Source organism: Chiloscyllium plagiosum, chromosome 8, assembly GCF_004010195.1.
Source record: "Chiloscyllium plagiosum isolate BGI_BamShark_2017 chromosome 8, ASM401019v2, whole genome shotgun sequence".
Lineage (NCBI taxonomy): Eukaryota > Metazoa > Chordata > Chondrichthyes > Orectolobiformes > Hemiscylliidae > Chiloscyllium > Chiloscyllium plagiosum.
The window spans coordinates 101,031,278-101,048,844 of record NC_057717.1 but is presented as its reverse complement, the minus strand read 5'-3'; the positions used below and the strand labels follow the sequence as shown (position 1 = coordinate 101,048,844).

General features: G+C 39.8%; 1 protein-coding gene and 1 long non-coding RNA gene across 4 annotated transcripts in view; one reads left to right on the top strand and one right to left on the bottom strand.

The window, feature by feature from the left end:
- Nucleotides 1–17,567, top strand: part of LOC122552453 — a 32,991-nt gene that overhangs the window by 9,233 nt on the left and 6,191 nt on the right. The gene's annotated exons all lie outside the window — the stretch shown is intronic.
- Nucleotides 83–17,567, bottom strand: part of LOC122552452 (tetraspanin-1-like) — a 56,158-nt gene continuing 38,673 nt past the window's right edge. For both annotated transcript variants that reach the window (XM_043695184.1, XM_043695185.1), the window contains 3 exons: nucleotides 13,297–13,434; nucleotides 9,399–9,482; nucleotides 83–2,704 (listed from right to left, as the gene is read on the bottom strand). In XM_043695184.1, the coding sequence (XP_043551119.1) occupies nucleotides 2,639–2,704; nucleotides 9,399–9,482; nucleotides 13,297–13,434 (288 nt within the window). In that variant the 3' untranslated portion in view covers nucleotides 83–2,638. The remainder of the gene's footprint in view (nucleotides 2,705–9,398; nucleotides 9,483–13,296; nucleotides 13,435–17,567) is intronic.

Sequence of the window (17,567 nt, the reverse complement as noted above, 5' to 3'; positions counted from 1 at the left end):
TGAAAATAAAACAAGTAAACTACATATATATTCAGATAATCATTTATTGTCAAATATAATTCGGAAACTATAGCAGGTGAATACAGAACTGTGAATATTAAAAATACAATCAGAAGATTTATTCTTTTAAAAAAAGTCTGTTACTTCCTAAAAGATTCTACTTTAACTTTATAATTCCTTTTCTTGACTAATTTTCAAATTTAAAAATTTTGTGTCTTATCACGTAACATTTCTTTGCATTCTTAATTTGGAACCACATAATATCATTTATTTTTGAGCAGGAGAGTATTACTCTATCAATACACTGCCTTTTCCAAACATGAAACATTTGTTTCCTGTAATAAACCTGCAGCTCCTATTAACATCAAAGAAAAAAATCGGATTTAACTCTGGGATTGCTTAAGCAAGATGTAAATTAAGTTATAACATCTCTGTACATACGTCAAACAAAACTAAACTCATGTGTTTTTAAAGTCACTGTTGATGATTAATCCATTTTTTCCACAGCAGTATTTATTTGCAATTGAGAACCAGGTCTTTCACAGCTGCATTGTCAGCTACTTTATTCAGTAATCCATAGATGGACTTCAGTGTTATGAAAGTACTCCTTTCTCAACCTATTGATAGTCAAGTTGTTTAGATAGAAATAACTTTCTCTGTATCAATTTGAATTTGCTGCAAACTTTTAAGAAGTGACAAACCATGTTTGGGAAACATATTGAGCTGCATCTTTCTAGACAAATTAGTAATATTTCTAACTGTTTTGAGAGGGCACAGCTGTCATTCATTTTCCATTCTATATTCTGTAAAAGCTTTTGAACTTGAATGCTGGTCTCAGAAGGCAGTAGTTGCACAGTTGCATGCAGTTCTTAGAAGTCATCCAGCTCACCCAGCACTGTGGTTGGAATGTATCACTCTATGGAGGGATAACTTAGACAGGGGAGCATATCATTTCCCTCATTTCCCCCACTACCCCTTAACCCCCTGTAACTTCAGAATGTATAAAGTGCATTATTGTAGGAGAGAATTTTTATCTTTGCAGAAAAAAATGAATATTTTACATTTAATACAACACAATATATTTGTTTGATTGTGGGCATTGCAATAATCACTATTATGTAGTTAGCAACATGTTATTTTAATAGTTTTTATGTTTTCCAATATAAGCAAGGTTCTTATAAGATTTTAACTGATGATTGTTACCCTCCATTGCATTTAAGAATCAAAAGAAAATCCACATTTTGTTTGTCTTGTAGATATTTTCTATCAGGACTATAAATTATTTTTGTCTCATCTGCCCTGAATAGTGATAAGCAAATCTTGAACTAAACTAACTCATATGAAACCTGTTTGTAGAATGTGTGAACTATTAGCATATTATGCTGCTCTTCATGTGGAAAGGAATCTGATTATCTGTAACAGTCTGAGGAATGCTCTTGTTTTGCTTAAAAGGCTTTGAGCTAGAAGTTCAAGTACTTGCTGATACTGGGCTATGGATGAGTGTGCTACAGAGTAACAGTTATCTGGCCAGGTAAAATATTGCTGATGATCAAGCTTAGGTACATGAGGAGAGAAGATGAGTGCTGGTTTAGAATGTGATCCAAAGCTGATGGAGTTGGTCTTCCTATATTGTCTCAAATGTAGGATTGGGAGTGATGTAAGGCTGCTGCTTGTGTCTCCTTAGTCAGGTAAATGTAGGAGCATTCCTGCCAGTTATTACTAAATGCTGTACAAGTTCAATATGAGACAGGTGAAACAGCAGGGCATTTAACAATTAAGAACAAGTCATGTAAGAAGCAAAGGGCATTAATTTAAATAAATAAATTTGAATGTTCTCATTCCCAAAATACATTCCAGCTGTCAGCACAGCAATCTTATCCAATATGGTGAGCAGTGCACTTTTAGAAGGAAATGTGTTTTGTGCTTCTAGCTTGTCACAGAATATTTAGGAGGTTATCCAGCACCCAAAAAATAGCCAAATTTCAATTCATTTTTGTGTTCTAGTGCAAATCCTATCTAACCCATTTGAATTGTATCAGACGCAAAGTTACCTAAGATGAACACTGCTGATGTAATGTCTTCTAGAAATGTCTGGTTTCCCCACTTATTTTAATGAAATGAGACAATTACCATAATGGACAATTTGCTAAGTGCAGGCTCCAATCTTTTTATTCTACATCTTTAATTATTTTCTTGATGGAAGCAGGGAGGCAGATTTTAGTTATAGCTGGAGTTGCTATCTTTGTTCAAGGTCAAGACAAAAAAATGGAGGGGCGAAATTAGGTATCTGAGATTGACTTTGCTAATATTAAAAATTAATTACAAGTATTAAAGATTACAATAATGAATGTCACTACGTTGTAATGGTTTACATAATTCCATTCTACTGAGAAAATGGGACTGTCAGTCCAAAACCCAGATATTAGGAAACCTTAATAAAAATGGGATCATGGCTGGAAGAGATCACATTCTTGTTCCACTGACATCCTGTGCACATGTTGTACATTAATAGATAGGCATTGTGAAGCTTTCTAGTTTATTGGCAACAAACATTCTTTTGTCTAATATTAAACCAATGCAATTTAAAGAAACACAAATTGTAAAGTTAAATGCCAAGTGTGTAATTCCTTCTCCATATTCATACGCTCTTTTCCTCTTTTCTGATTTGACAGTACATTACCATGGATGCTGCCATTGCCCCTATCTGTAAAAAAGAAACAGAACAGTCAGTATACAATTATTTACGTTGTAGCATTGCACATTGTTTCAATTATGGAGAAGTGGAAACATTAAGGAGAAAAAAAAACAGTAACACATTATATCTTAAATACCTCTGAAATCCAGGGGGATCCCGTGCTGAGGAATATTGCCTGTACTTTTTTAAACCTACATTGACCTGACATGATTGGTGAGCCATTTTCCCATAAACCATTGAGCTGCATGGCACTAATTTGGATATTCAAACAGTTAAAGATAATTTCACAAAGAATTAAAATGGTAGAACCTTTACATAATTCAAGGCAAAGTACATCTCAGTCGGAGAAGTACAACTGTATGATTCAGAAGGATTATGTAAACACAAACTTGCAGATAGGAATTTGCTCATAAACCAAAGCAAGTAAATCAAACTCAACATTTATTATTTTAAATAATTATAACCCCTTTGAATATTAATAGGACCGGACAGCATTGTTTATCAACTATAAACATGAGAGGGATCTCAACAACTCCAAGTGCTAGTGACTTCAGTGCATATATTGTGGTCACTGATTCAATTTAAATAGGATGGGCCTGTATCTCCTGATGGGAGTCAGTTAGCCCAGTTGGCTAGTTTACGATGCAGTGACACCATCAGCATAGGTTCAATTCGTGCACCAGCTGAGATTACCATGAAGGTCCCATCTTCTCAACCTTTCCCCTCACCTGAGACATGGTGACCCTCAGGTTAAACCACCACTAGTCATCTCTTCCAATGAAACTGTGGTCGTCTGGGGCTATGGTGACTTTGCTTCACTTTACAATGTGGCCAGGAACAATCCACAGCTCAAACAGGTATTCTGAATCCTGAAGAATAGAGATTTCTTGCTGCAGACTTTGGGCAGCAGTGCCTTGGCTCCACTCAGAGGGGCAGAGCAGGGGAAGGTCTGCAGTGACCAGGGGGATCAATATACAGGAGTGACAGTAAGAATGTAGTTTACTGTCTTACTATCCTGAAATAAGTATTAATTTTAAAGGAAAATCCTGGTTAACAGCAATTATTTTATTGTGTTGTTAATTGTCAAGTTATTTAATTGCTGATACTATTGCAACATAGTCTATATTTTGGGGTATTACACAGAATGTAAAATAGGATATCAAGCAATTTTCCTTATTGGCAAGGCCTTTACAGCTTTTTGTTGTCTGACAGCTTTGTCCCTCCAGAGTGAACAGGTTATTTCAACACTCCCCATTGAGCAGATATTTAATACAGGATATCAAATCAAATAAAAAAATGACATAATAATTACATGAGTAGGTCTGTTCAGCCAAAAAATTAGATCATGGAATATCTGTGTCTGTTTACCCACATAGAACGTTACAGCGCAGAACAGGCCCTTTGGTCCTCGATGTTGCATCAACCTGTGGAACCAATCTGATGCCTATCTATCCTACACTATTCCATTTTCATCCATGTGCTTATCCAATGACCATTTAAATGCCCTTAAAGTTGGCGAATCTATTACTGTAGCAGGCAGTGTGTTCCACACCTTCACTACTCTGAGTAAGGAAACTACTTCTGTCCTATATCCATCACCCCTCAATTTATAGCTATGTCCCCTCATTCTAGCCATCACCATCCAAGGAAAAAGGCTCTCACTGTCCACTCTATCTAACCCTCTGATTATCTTACATGTTTCAATTAAGTCACCTCTCAATCTTCTCTCTAATGAAAACAGCCTCAAATCCCTCAGCCTTTCCTCATAAGACTATCCCTCCATACCAGGCAACATCCTAGTTACTCTCCTCTGAACCCTTTCCGAAGCTTCCACATCCTTCCTATAATGCGGTGACCAGAACTGCATGCAATACTCCAAATGAAACCGCACCAGAGTGTTGTATAGCTGCTGTATGACCTTGTGACTCCGAAACCCAATTCCTCTACCAATAAAAGCTAACTCACTGTATGCCTTCTTAACAACCCTAACAACCTGGGTGGAAACATTCAGGGATCTATGTACATGGATACAGAGATCTCTCTGCTCTTCTACACTACAAAGAATCTTACCATTAGCCCAGTACTCTTTATTCCTGTTACTCCTTCCAAAATGAATCACCTCACATTTTTCCACATTAAACTCCATTTGCCACCTCTCAGCCCAGCTTTGCAGCTTATCTATGTCCCTCTGTAACTTGCAACATCCTTCAGCACTATCCACAACTCCACCAACCTTAGTGTCATCATCAAATTTACTAACCCCTCCTTCTACGTCCTCATCTAGGTCATTTATAAAAATGACAAACAACAGTGGACCCAAAACAGATCCTTACAGTACACTACTAGTAACTGAACTCTAGGATGAAGATTTCCCATCAACCACTACCCTCTGCCTTTTTTCAACGAGCCAATGTCTGATCCACACCGCGAAATCACCCTCAATTTCATGCCTCCATATTTTGTGCATTAGCCTACTGTGGGGAACCTTACCAAACGCTTTACTGAAATCCATATACACCACATCAACCACTTTACCCTCATCCACCTGTTTGGTCACTTTCTCAAAGAACTCAATAAGGTGTGAGGCACGGCCTACCCTTCTCAAAACCATGTTGATTATCCCCAATCAACTTATTCCTCTGTAGATGATTATAAATCCTATCTCTTATAACTTTTGCCAATACTTTACCCAACTGAAGTAAGGCTCACTGGTCTATAATTACCAGGATTGTCTCTACTCCCCTTCTTGAACAATGGGGCAACATTTGCTATCCTCCAGTCTTCTGGCACTATTCCTTAGATAATGACAACATAAAGATCAAAGCCAAAGGCTCTGCAATCTCCTCCCTGGCTTCCCAGAGAATCCTAGGATAAATCATATCTGGCCCAGGGACCTATCTATTTTCATACTCTCCAGAATTGCTAGCACCTCCTTGTGAACCTCAATCCCATCTAGTACTATCTCCTCAACAACATCGGCTTTTTCCAGCGTGAATACTGAGGAAAAATATTCATTTAGTGTTTCCCCTATCTCCTCGGACTCCACGCACAACTTTCCACTACTATTCTTGATTGGCCTTAATCTTTCTTCAGTCATTCTTTTATTCCTGATATACCTATAGAAACCTTTAGGGTTTTTCTTGATCCTATCTGCGAATGACTTCTCATGTCCTCTCCTGTCTCTTCTTAGCTCTCTCTTTAGGTCTTTCCTGGCTAACTTGTAACTCTCAAGCACCCTAACTGAGCCTTCATTTCTCATCTTAACATAAGCCTTCTTCTTTCTCTTGACAAGAGATTCAACTTCTTTAGTAAACCACAGCCCCCTCACTCGACTACTTCCTCCTTGCCTGACAGATACATACTTATCAAGGACACGCAGTAGCTGTTCCTTGAATAAGCTCCACATTTCAATTGTGCCCATTCCCTGCAGTTTCCTTCCCCATCCAATGCATCCTAAATCTTGCCTAATCACATCATAACTGCCTTTCACAGAGCAATAAATCTTGCCCTGCATTATATACCTAGCCCTTTCCATCACTAAAGTAAACATAACTGAATTGTGGTCACCATCACCAAAGTGCTCACCTACCTCCAAAGCTAACACCTGGCCTGGTTTGTTACCCAGTACTAAATCCAATGTGGCCTCACTCCTTGTTGGCTTGTCCACACTGTGTCAGGAAACCATCCTGCACACATTGGACAAACACTGACCCATCTAAAGTACTCAAACTATATTATTTCCAGTCAATATTTGGAAAGTTAAAGTCCCCCACAGCAACTACCCTGTTACTCTCGCTCCTATCCAGAATCATCTTTGCTATCCTTTCTTCTCTATCTCTGGAACTATGCAGAGGCCTATAGAAAACTCCCAACAGGGTGAGCTCTCCTTTCCTGATTCTAACTTCAGCCCATACTACCTCAGTAGACAAGTCCTCAAACGTCCTTTCTGCCACCGTCACACTGTCCTTGACTAACAATGCTACAACCCCACCCCCCACCTTTTACCGTCTTCTCTGTTCGTCCTGAAACATCTAAATCCCGGAACCTGTAACAATCATTCCCGTCCCTGTTCTATCCACATCTCCAAAATGGCCACAACATCGAAGTCTTAGGTACCAACCTATGTTGAAGGGTCACCCACCTTATTCCAGCTGCTCCTGGCATTGAAGTAAACACACTTCAGATCATCTTCCTGCTTACCGGTGAACTCTTGCGACCTAGAAACCTCATTTCTGACCTCACTACTCTCAACCTCCTGGACAATGGAACTACAATTTACGTTCCCATTCCCTGCTGAATTAGTTTAAACCCTCCTGAAGAGCATTGGCAAGCATCCCCCTCCCCCAGGATATCGATACTCCTCCAGTTCAGGTGTAGACAATCCTGTTTGTAGAGGTCCCACCTACCCTAGAATGAGCCCCAATTATCCAGGTATTCAAAACGCTCCCTCTGCACCATCCCTGTAGCCATGTGTTCAACTCCTCTCTCTCCCTATTCCTCGCCTCGCTAGCATGTGGCACAGGCAACAAACCAGAGATAACAACTTTGTTTGTTCTAGCACTAAGCCTCCACCCTAGCTCTCTGAATTTCTGCCTTAAATCCCCAACCCTTTTCCTACTTGTGTAGACCATGACTTGGGGCTGCTCCTCTCCCCCTCAAGGATCCCAAAAACTCAAGCTGAGAGATCACGAGTCCTGGCACCTGGGAGGTAACACACTAACCGTGAGTCTCTCTCGTTCCCACAGAACCTCCTATCTGTCCGCCTAACTTTGGAGTCCCCAATGACTAATGCTCTGCTCCTCTTCCCCTTCCCTTCTGAGGAACAGAGACAGAATCTGTGCCAGAAACTGTACCCTATGGCTTACCGCTGGTAAGTCATCTCACCTAGTATTCAAAACAGTGTACTTGTTATTGAGGGGAACGGCCACAGGGGCTCCTTGCACTGCCTGCCGGTTCCCTTTCTGTCCTGTGACTGTAATCCATCTGCCTTCTTCTTTTACCTGAGGTGTGATTAACTCCCTGTAACTCCTCTCAATAACCCACTCTACCTCCCAAATGTTCGAAGTTCATTTAGTTCCAGCTCCCATTCCCTAATGCGGTTTTCAAGGAGCTGGAATTGGGTGGACTTCTTGCAAATGAAATCCACAGGGACACTACTGGTGGCCCTTACCTCCCACATTCTGCAGGAGGAACATTCAACTGCCCTAATCTCCATTCCCACTATTCTAAATTCCCAAAGAGACTAGAAAAATAAAGAATACAAAAAAACTTACCAATCCGGCGCACAGAACTTTTGTTTTGGTGAGAGCAGGAGGATGGGTGGGAGACACTACCTAAGTAGTGTTTTGGGTAACGCAACCACCCAAATATATTACTTCATTTACTCAGCCGTCCCATGTCCGCTCCTGCTCAGTGTGTCCTCTGCCTAGTCATGAGGTAAGTATTTGAATCAGCGACTCACCTTCCCGTCAGCCCCCTTGTCGATGCTCCCACTCTTCCTGCTTTTGCTGAAACAAAAATTACAGACCCACCTTGGGTCTGTAATCTTTCACATCCTTATCCATCAAAAACTTATCATTCTCAGTTTTGACATTTTCGTTTAACTACACAGCCAGCCTCAACAGCTTTTTGTGGGAGAGATTTTCAAATTTTCAGAACCCTGTGGGTGAAGAATTTCTTTCAGACATCACCCTGGATAGGCAAGCTCTATTTTAAAGTAAATGTTGAAATAGAAATTGAAAGTATTGGAAATATTCATTTTTAGGTCTTTTTCATAACTATTACATCAACTTGAAATGTCAACTCTGTTTCTCTCTCTACAAATGATGCTACATGAGCTTAATGGCTCCCACTGTTTTTATTTCAGATCTTTGGCACCCACAGTATTTTTGTTTTTATTTAAGGATACATTTTTTATTCTGACTCCATGATCACAGGAAATGATTTTTCTCTACCTCCTCCATCAATACCTTTCATCATCTTGCACTTTATTCTTGTAGTTTAATAGAGTGCAAACTTAATTTAACCCTTTCATAATTTAACCCTTATAAATTTATAAATGCTGTCATCATTTCCATTATAAATATTCAAAGTTCGGGTATAAAATAGAGTAGAATTAAAAAAGTGAAATTTATACTAAATCTGTAATGAACCTTACTTCAATCACACTTACTGTGTGTAGTTCTGGATGTCATATTATAAAAAGGATATTGAGGCACTTGACAGTGTGCAGAGAAGATTTGCAGGGAAGATACCAGAAATATGAGGGTTTACATATCAGAGGATGATAGGGTCTCTTTCTGGTTTGAAAAAAGAAAGCAGAGGGGTGACCTGACAGAGATCTTTAAAATGATGAAACATTTTAATAAGCTGGATACAAATCAATATTTCCTGTTGAGGGGAAGAGCATAGCTGGAGACTAGCAAAATAGGAGAGTCACCCATAAATCCAATAGGGAGTTCAAAAGTAAAGTCTTTACCCAGAGGGAGATGAAAATGCAGGAACTCGCAGGGAGTGGCTGTAGTGAATAGTGCAGCTGCATTTAAGGGAAAGCTAAAAATAGCATTTGAGGGAGAATGTAATAAAGAACATTACAATGATAGATTTAGGTGCTTAAAGATAGAAAGTATGGAGCATAAACCATGGACCCTAGGTTAGACTGAATGGCCAGTTTCTGTGCTATATGTGATACGAATTACATTACCTCCAGCACACAAATTCCCAAAGCCACGATACCAAGAATCTTGGTGTTGGTCTTCAGAAAGTCAAGAAGTGAGTTGTAGCAACCCTGAAAACAATTTAAAAAATTACATACAATCTTTTGTCTTTGATTTCTTACATTTCTTCTCAAAAGATATGAGCCCAGAAATCCTACAGCGACATCAAGTGTCTGACCTTACAGCAAGAATGCATTTCTTTTGCCACTGTGGCCCGTGCAGGTCGGTTTGTTCCAAATCCAAGGATCACTGAAATAATTGAGCTTTGCAATATCACAGCAGCATATCAGAGACACATAAAGGCAGCAGAAACTCAGAGGATTCAACCTGTATTGACCTTTGTCGGAGTTCACACACTTGTTCCTTTCACTCAGCTCAGGACAGGACCAACTTCTACTCTTGGTAAAAGCAGTCATGTTGAATTTTGCAGGAGTGTATTTCACAAGTGTCTTTAAGTAATTAGATATCTTTGAGCTTTACCCAAATTTCTGGGTGAGGGTTTGTGGTGGAACAGGTAGAGGAAGCTTCCCTTCCATTATGATTGGGATTTCTTGTTACTTAAAATACACTTGCAACAGAACCTTCCAAATCCATGACCACTACCATGTAGAAAGGCAAATGCAGAAATAGGCACACCAAGAACCTGTAAATATCCTTGCAAGCTATTCATTATCCTGACTTTGAAATATATTGCCATTTCTTCACTGTCACCCGGTCAAAATCCTAAAACTTTCTCCCTAAAGGCACTTTGGGTCTACCTACACCAAATGGATTGCAGCGCTTCAAGGCTTCTCGCTACCATCTTCTCAAGATGCAACTAAGGATTGGTAATAAATGCTGTTCACCTCTTCTCCCCTCCCCCCCCCCTCCCCATCCCCTCCACCACCACCAGCGACACCCCACACCTCATGATTTTTTTGTTTAGGAAGTAGACCTTGATTCAGTTCAAAACTGTGACTCAACAGCACAGTTTGTAAGTTTGTGGATGACACAAGAATTGGTGGTATAGTGGACGCGAAGAAGTTTATCTAAGATTATAAAGAGATCTTGATCAATTGGGTCAATGGGCTAAAGATTGGCTGATGGAATTTAATTTGGATAAATGTAAGGTATTGCATTTTAGTGAAACAAACAAGGACAGGACTTATACAATTAAAAGTAGGGCCATGGATAGTGTTGTAGAACGAAGAGACTTCGGGATTCAGATACATAACTCTTTGAAATTTGCATCACATATAGATAGAGGCTTAAGAAGGCCTTAGCATGCTTGTCTCATTGCTTAGACCTTTAAGTATAGGAGTTGGGACATTATGTTGAGGATGTACAGCTTAATAATATCCTCCCTATAATATAGCAATAAGAACTGAACACAGTCCTCTAGAAGAGGCCTCACAAACATAGGAGCATAGGATGTTGAGTGGTGACCTTATAGAGGTTTATAAAATCATGAGGAGTATAGATAAGGTGAATAACAGATGTCTTTTTCCCGAGGGTGGGGGGATTTCAAGACCATGGGACATATTTTTAAGGTGAGAGAAGAAAGATTTACGACATGAGGGACAATTACAAAGAGAGTGGTTTGTGTGTGGAATGAACTTCCAGAGGAAGCGGTGGATGCTATCTGCTACTCCTCGTCCCAGTGGCCCATCTGATCAAAATCCAGTTGTACTCTGAGATATTCTTCTTCACTGTCCACTACACCACCTATTTTGGTGTCATCTGCAAACTTACTAATCACGTTTCCTATATTCACATCCAAATCATAGAAATGACAAAAAGTATTGAACCCCAGAACTGATGCTTGTGGCACACTGCTGGTCACAGGCCTCCAGTCCTCTACCACCACCCTCTGTTCTCTAACTTCATGCCAATTTTGTATTCAATTAGCTAGCTCTCCCTGTATCCCATGTGATGTAACCTTCCTAACCATGCTACCATGTGGAACCTTGTCAAATGCTTTGCTGAAGTGCATATAGACAATGTCTACTCTCTGCCTTCATCAACCTTCTTTGTCACCTCTTCAAAAAACTTCAATCAAGTTAGTGAGACATGATTTCCCATACACAAAGCCATGTTCACTATCCCAAATCAGCCCTTGCCTTTCCAAATCCATTTAAATCACAAGAGGCCTTTAAATCCTCCATCTGAACATTGTCTAACTGACTGAATTTTGAGGCCTCCAAAAAAGGTCCAGCGTCATGGTCTGTTTTAACACTGACTGCAGGTCTTCACTCTCACAGCTCATTCTCACAGCTGTCACTGAGGGGTCATGACAGGGCTCAAGTCTCAAAATGGGGTCACACTGGCAACAAGTTTTGGAAGCACTGGTTTAGGGGAATTTGCCTTGTCTCAGGTAACATCTTTTGGACAAGACCTTAAACGTAAGCCTGTCCGCAAAGATTTTGTAAAAGATCCTATGTCTCTGTTTGACCAGGGAAATGGATAACATTTCTCCTTCACCAGCACTAAAACAAAGTTAACCAATCTTTATTTCATGTTTTTTTGGGGAGAATTTGTTTTTGTGAAGTGTCCGCTACTTTATCTGCTTACTAACAGTGACTACACCTCAATCAGTAATTTATTGACTGTGAGACACTTTGGGACATCCTATGGTAGTAATGACACTACACATTCTTTCTCTCTTTCCATTGGTGTCATTGAACTCAGCTGAATAACCAGATAATGGGATCAAACCAAAAATACTGATAAGTTACATTCTGCTGAACATGAGACTTCCTGATGTTAATCATTGCTTTAATCTACATCATTAGGCAGCTATAATGGGTTCTATCCCTTTAGAAAAACAAATTTGGTTCAACAGCCTCTAAGAGGACACTGTAACAATAATGCAAATTAACGGTTAATGGAAACTTATATAATGGAAACTTACATAACAAAACAGGAAGTTGCTAAACAAAAATAACAAATTTTGTCCAGAGTGATAATCCACCCCAGCCCCTGCAGTGCCCACTAGTCTCTAAAGACCAGTGGATAGTGCATACTCCCTGAACATGGATGTAACTGTGAAACAGGAGCAGGCAGTCAGGCACTATGAACCCTTCCATGACCTGTTGCCGGACCTTTTGATGGTCACTTTGGCCAGGCCCAGGGACAGATCTACGAGGAGGCCATGTGATCTGCCTGTCCCACTCTTCTCAGGGCACACATACTTCAGGAGTGTGGGGCTGAAGTGTAACCAAAAATTGAGGAGAATCCTGTTCAAAAGCTAAAGAAGAGTTGCACATGAAAACAATCAACACAGATATGAAAAACATTTATGTCCAGGATGAAAAACATGTAGCCCGGGACCTAGTGTACTTCCAAAGTTTGTGTGTGCATGGAACTATCTTGTGCAGCACTGTTAACCCCAGATCCCCAATGGAAACAGGAAAGGCCCTAATTTTATGTGACATGTTAGGCCCTAGCGCCTCATTCATGAAGTTGTGGATGTCTCAGGCCGTGTGCTAGATGTTGACCAACACCCTCTCAGCCAACTATTCTGGTGTTATCCACTCACACCTTCGCTACCCAACACTTCTCTGACACTGGTCAACTCAGCGCCCAAAAACTCTCCTCTAGTGGAACCCATGTTGATAAAGGAATCTGTTCCTCAGTATGTCCCAACCTTTGACCGGGTCTCGATAAAAAACATTGTGACACAACCCCCCCCAGAGAAGTTCAACATAAAGGTATCGCTGTGGGCCTGAAGGTGGAAAGTCACTATTTGGGTGTAGCGGCAAACCAGCAACTGACCCCACCTTCTCAAGTGGGAGACTCAGTACCTCAGCAGTGACCCAGTGTTGCTTTGTAACAGATGGCATGGAGGCATAAATACACAAAAATGTCAGATGATGAGGTAAAGGTGTTTATCAATTCATACTTTACCATCACAGAATGATTAATGTCGCCACCAAAACAATGCGATTGAGATTTGCAGCAATGCTTGGGATACTTATTTAATGAATTATTGTAGAAAGGTGAGTTTGTAAAATCATCAAAGTCATTGAATCCACAACACTTGAACTGGAAAAGGAACAAAGGAAAAAGAGATTTACTAAACAATGACTGTGGTTTCAAAACATTTTCTAATACTCAAGATGCTAAAGTATACTGATCAGCAATTAGAATAGGTTTCTGTGTATTTAATTTAAAACAACATAGCATGTCTGGATTTGTTATTGTTTACAAATTCAAGCTGAATGCAGAGCTGTACTAAATAACTACATGTCAAAGCTGCCATATAAATGTAAATTCTAGATATGTCTCCATGAAATGCTTTTTATGAGGGCTGTGGTAGTTTTCAGTTGGCTGTGGAACAGCTTCACCAAACTCATCTGAACCATGTGACAGTCAAGTCAATTAAACGTTTTGGGGGTAGTCTTGGAGCACAGTGTAGTGACCATACCTCTAGACCAAAAGTCCTGTGTTCAGGTCCCACCTGCTTCATAGGTGTGCAATACCCTCTCTAAACAAGTTAGTTAGAAAATATATAAATGTTTTAGTTTGTATTGAAAATTTCTATTGAAATGCAATTTTCAGCTTGCTTTCATGGAATGCAATACATATATACAATAGAATACAATAGTTATAGTACAGAAAACGACTGCTCAACGGATTCAGTCTGTGGTGGTCCTCCTATTTACTCAAATTCTTTACTCCTTTTAATGATACTTACAGTATATTGTACCAACATATAACAGCGAGATGACAGTAGTGGAAAAGTGAAAGAAAGGAACATTTTACATACCTTGACCCAACTCGTAGAATGTTGAGAGAATAAGGAGAAAGTGGGGACGCAGATACTACAGAGTTAGAGTTGAAAAGAGTGGCGCTGGAAAAACACAGCAGGGCACGCAGCATCTGAGGAGCAGGAGTGTCGATATTACGACTTAAGCCCTTTATCGGGAATAATAAGCCTACTTGAGATAGAGAGCTGATTGACAGAGATAGAGCAGTATTGGATGGAAGCTAGAGGTTAAAGTGTCGATTAGTCAGAGTCCAGGTATAGATTTTCTGTAGAAACCGAACGTTTCATGTCTGGCACGTGAGACCTAAACCTGGGCTTTCTGCCCCAAAAGTGGGGGGCGCTACCCCACCACAACACCTCTCTTTTCTAAATATCTGATTCTCTGCTGCTAAAAAGTGAGATCCTTGGAGCACAAAGTAGATGTGGCTCCTCCAAAAATAAGAATGCTACTGCCAAATCTAGAATCCCATGGTTGTCTAGAAGAATAGGAAAAGACTAAACAGGAAATGAAAACTTTTGAAAACCACAAAAAACTCAACATTGCAGAATGGAGTATAGAAAGTACAAGATTCAAGTAAAACAAAAGGAAATCAAAGAGAGGGCATGAAAAAATATTAGCAAACAAGATAAAATAAAACACAAACATGTTTTGTCAGTATATATATAAAACAAAAGGTCACTTAAGGAAACAGATGTATCGCAGATGAAGGAGGGAACTTGTGTGAAGATGCAAAGGATATGGGATGAATTTTAAATGAAATGTTTATCTGCATATTCATAAAGGAAAGGGATGATGTAGATACAGAAATCCAAGAGGAGCAGAGTGTAATATTGGATGAAATAATCATAATGAGAGACAAAGTGTTCTAGGAGTTGGAATCCTTGAAAGTGAATAAATCACCAGGGCCGGATGGATTGTTCCCTGGGTTGTTGGAGGTGGTCAAGGAGGAAATCGCAGATGCTTGGAGCATTATTTTCCAATCATCATTGACTCAGGTGAGGTGTTGGAGAACTGGAGCAATGTAAATGTGGTTTTGTTGTTTAACAAGGTTATAATTAGAGGCCATTTAGTCTTTCTTTGGTGGTGGACAAATTGTTAGAATCAACACTGAGGGATCAGGTAAACCTTCAAGATATGGACTAGTCAGGGATAGTCAGCATGGTTTTGTTAAGGGAAGGTCATGCTGTACAAATTTGATTGAATTATATGAAGAAGTGACAAGGAGGATTGATGAAGGTAGTGCAGTGGATGTTGTCTACATGGATTTTAGTAAGACATTTGACAAGGTCCCAAGTAACAATCTAGTCAAAAAAGTAAAAGCCCGTAGAATATAGGGTAATGTGTTGAAATGCATGCAAAATTGGCTTAATAACAGAAAGCAAAGGGTAATGGTCAATAGCTGCCCTTGCAAATGGAAAGCTGTTTCAAGTGGTGTTCTGCAGGGCTTGGTGTTGGGACTCTTGCTTTTTTTTTTTAAACAATAACAATTTCAACTTGAATATGGGGTCACAGTTAGGAAATTTGTAGATGACAAAAATTGGCCGTGCAGTGGATATCTGTTAGCTCCAAAATGATATAGATGGATTGGCTGAGAGAAATAGTGCAGCAAAGTGGCAGGTGGAATTTAACTCTGATAAGAGTGAGGTAATGCATTTAGGGAGGCGAAACAGTAAAAGGAGTACACAATGAACGGGAACGTACTGACAGGGTAGACGAAATGAGCGATCTTGGTGTGCAATTGCTCATGTCCCTAAAGGTAGCAGTGCAAGTAGATAAGGTAGTAAAGAAGGCAAATGGAATGCTCTCCCTCATTGGCAGGGATACAGAATACCAAAGAAGGAAATAGTGATGAAACTGTATAAGACACTAGCGAGGCCACAGCTGGAGTACTGTGTGCAGTGGACACCACATTACAGAAAGGATGTAATTGTTCTGGAGAGAGTGCAGAGAAGATTTACAAGAATGTTGCCAGGGTTACAGAATGTTGATATAAGGAGAGATTGGAGAGGTTGGGATTGTTTTCCTTGCAAGAGAGAAAGCTGAGGGGTGACATGAATGAGGGGGGTTTACAAAATTGTGAGGGGTAGAGATAGAGTTGACTGGAGGATGCTGTTTCCCTTGGCAGAGAGTTCAAAAACCAGGGATCATAGATTCAAGATAAGCGACAGAAAGATTAGAGGGAACATGAGGAAAAACTTCAGCATGGATAAGATAGGCCAAATGCCCCCCTGCTTTGCTGTATGATTTCTATGGTGCTAAATTCAAATCTTTCTTTTCCTTGTTTTACCCTGTAGTTATTTTTAAATCAATCTATTCAGAAACATTATAACACATACCCTGTGTATGTTTTTATGGTCAGGGTTTTATTTCAACTCAGACACCATCAATACCAAATTATCTCAATTAATATATAACCATCATCCATTCACAGTTCCATTAGGCCTCAGCGTCACCCACAGGATCCTGTTAGATGACAACAGTCAAGGTGGTGGGCTGTTTCAGATGCAAGTGTATTACCAGTGTGAAAATTGAGGTTCTGTGCTAGCTGTGTGACTCCCCCAATGTAGTTCTGAAGTCATGGCGAATGGAATGTCCATTGCACATAGACCACCTTGTACAATCAGGCATTAAGTGGACTCCAGTCTGCCCTAAGTTCAAAATCAAATTCAAACTACCATTTCTTAGTGTTCCTATGTTGGAGACTTATTGATTTTACACAACTCCACTTCCTTTTCTTCACTAAGGGTGTTTTCCCCAAATTGACAACTGTGATTCAAGGACCAACACTTGCAGCACATGATGTAACTGAACACGTTTAAATTACTATTGAGTGATGCATCTGTTTTTTATTCATTGGGACAATGTACAGATCAGTTCTCCAAACTCACGATAAAAAAAATACACTTTTAACGACAAAATTCGGCCTGATTCTTAACATTAGATTCATCAGACATAATAGCAGAAGTAGGTCATTCAGCCCATCATGTCTGCTCAATGAGATCATAATCCTCAATTCCACTTTTCTGCCTTTTCCCCATAACCCTTAATTTTGTAATTGATCAGCCTTGAATATACTTAACAATTCAGCAGCTCCAGCCCTCTGTGAAGGTAAAAAATATTCCACAGATTCAATACCCCCCCATGAGAGGAAATTCCTCCTCATCTCTATCTTAAATGAATTTCCAGTTACTCTGAGATTATGCCCTCTGGTTGTAGACTTTCCCTTAAGGGAAACAACCTTTCCACTTCTACTCTGTCAAATCTCCTAAGAATCTTGATGGTTACATCTAAACTCCAATGAGTACAGACCCAATCTACTCAATCTGTCCTCATAAGATAGTATCCCAATACCTAGGATGGACCTAGTGAATATTCTCTAGACTGCCTCCAGTGCTAATATATTCCAAA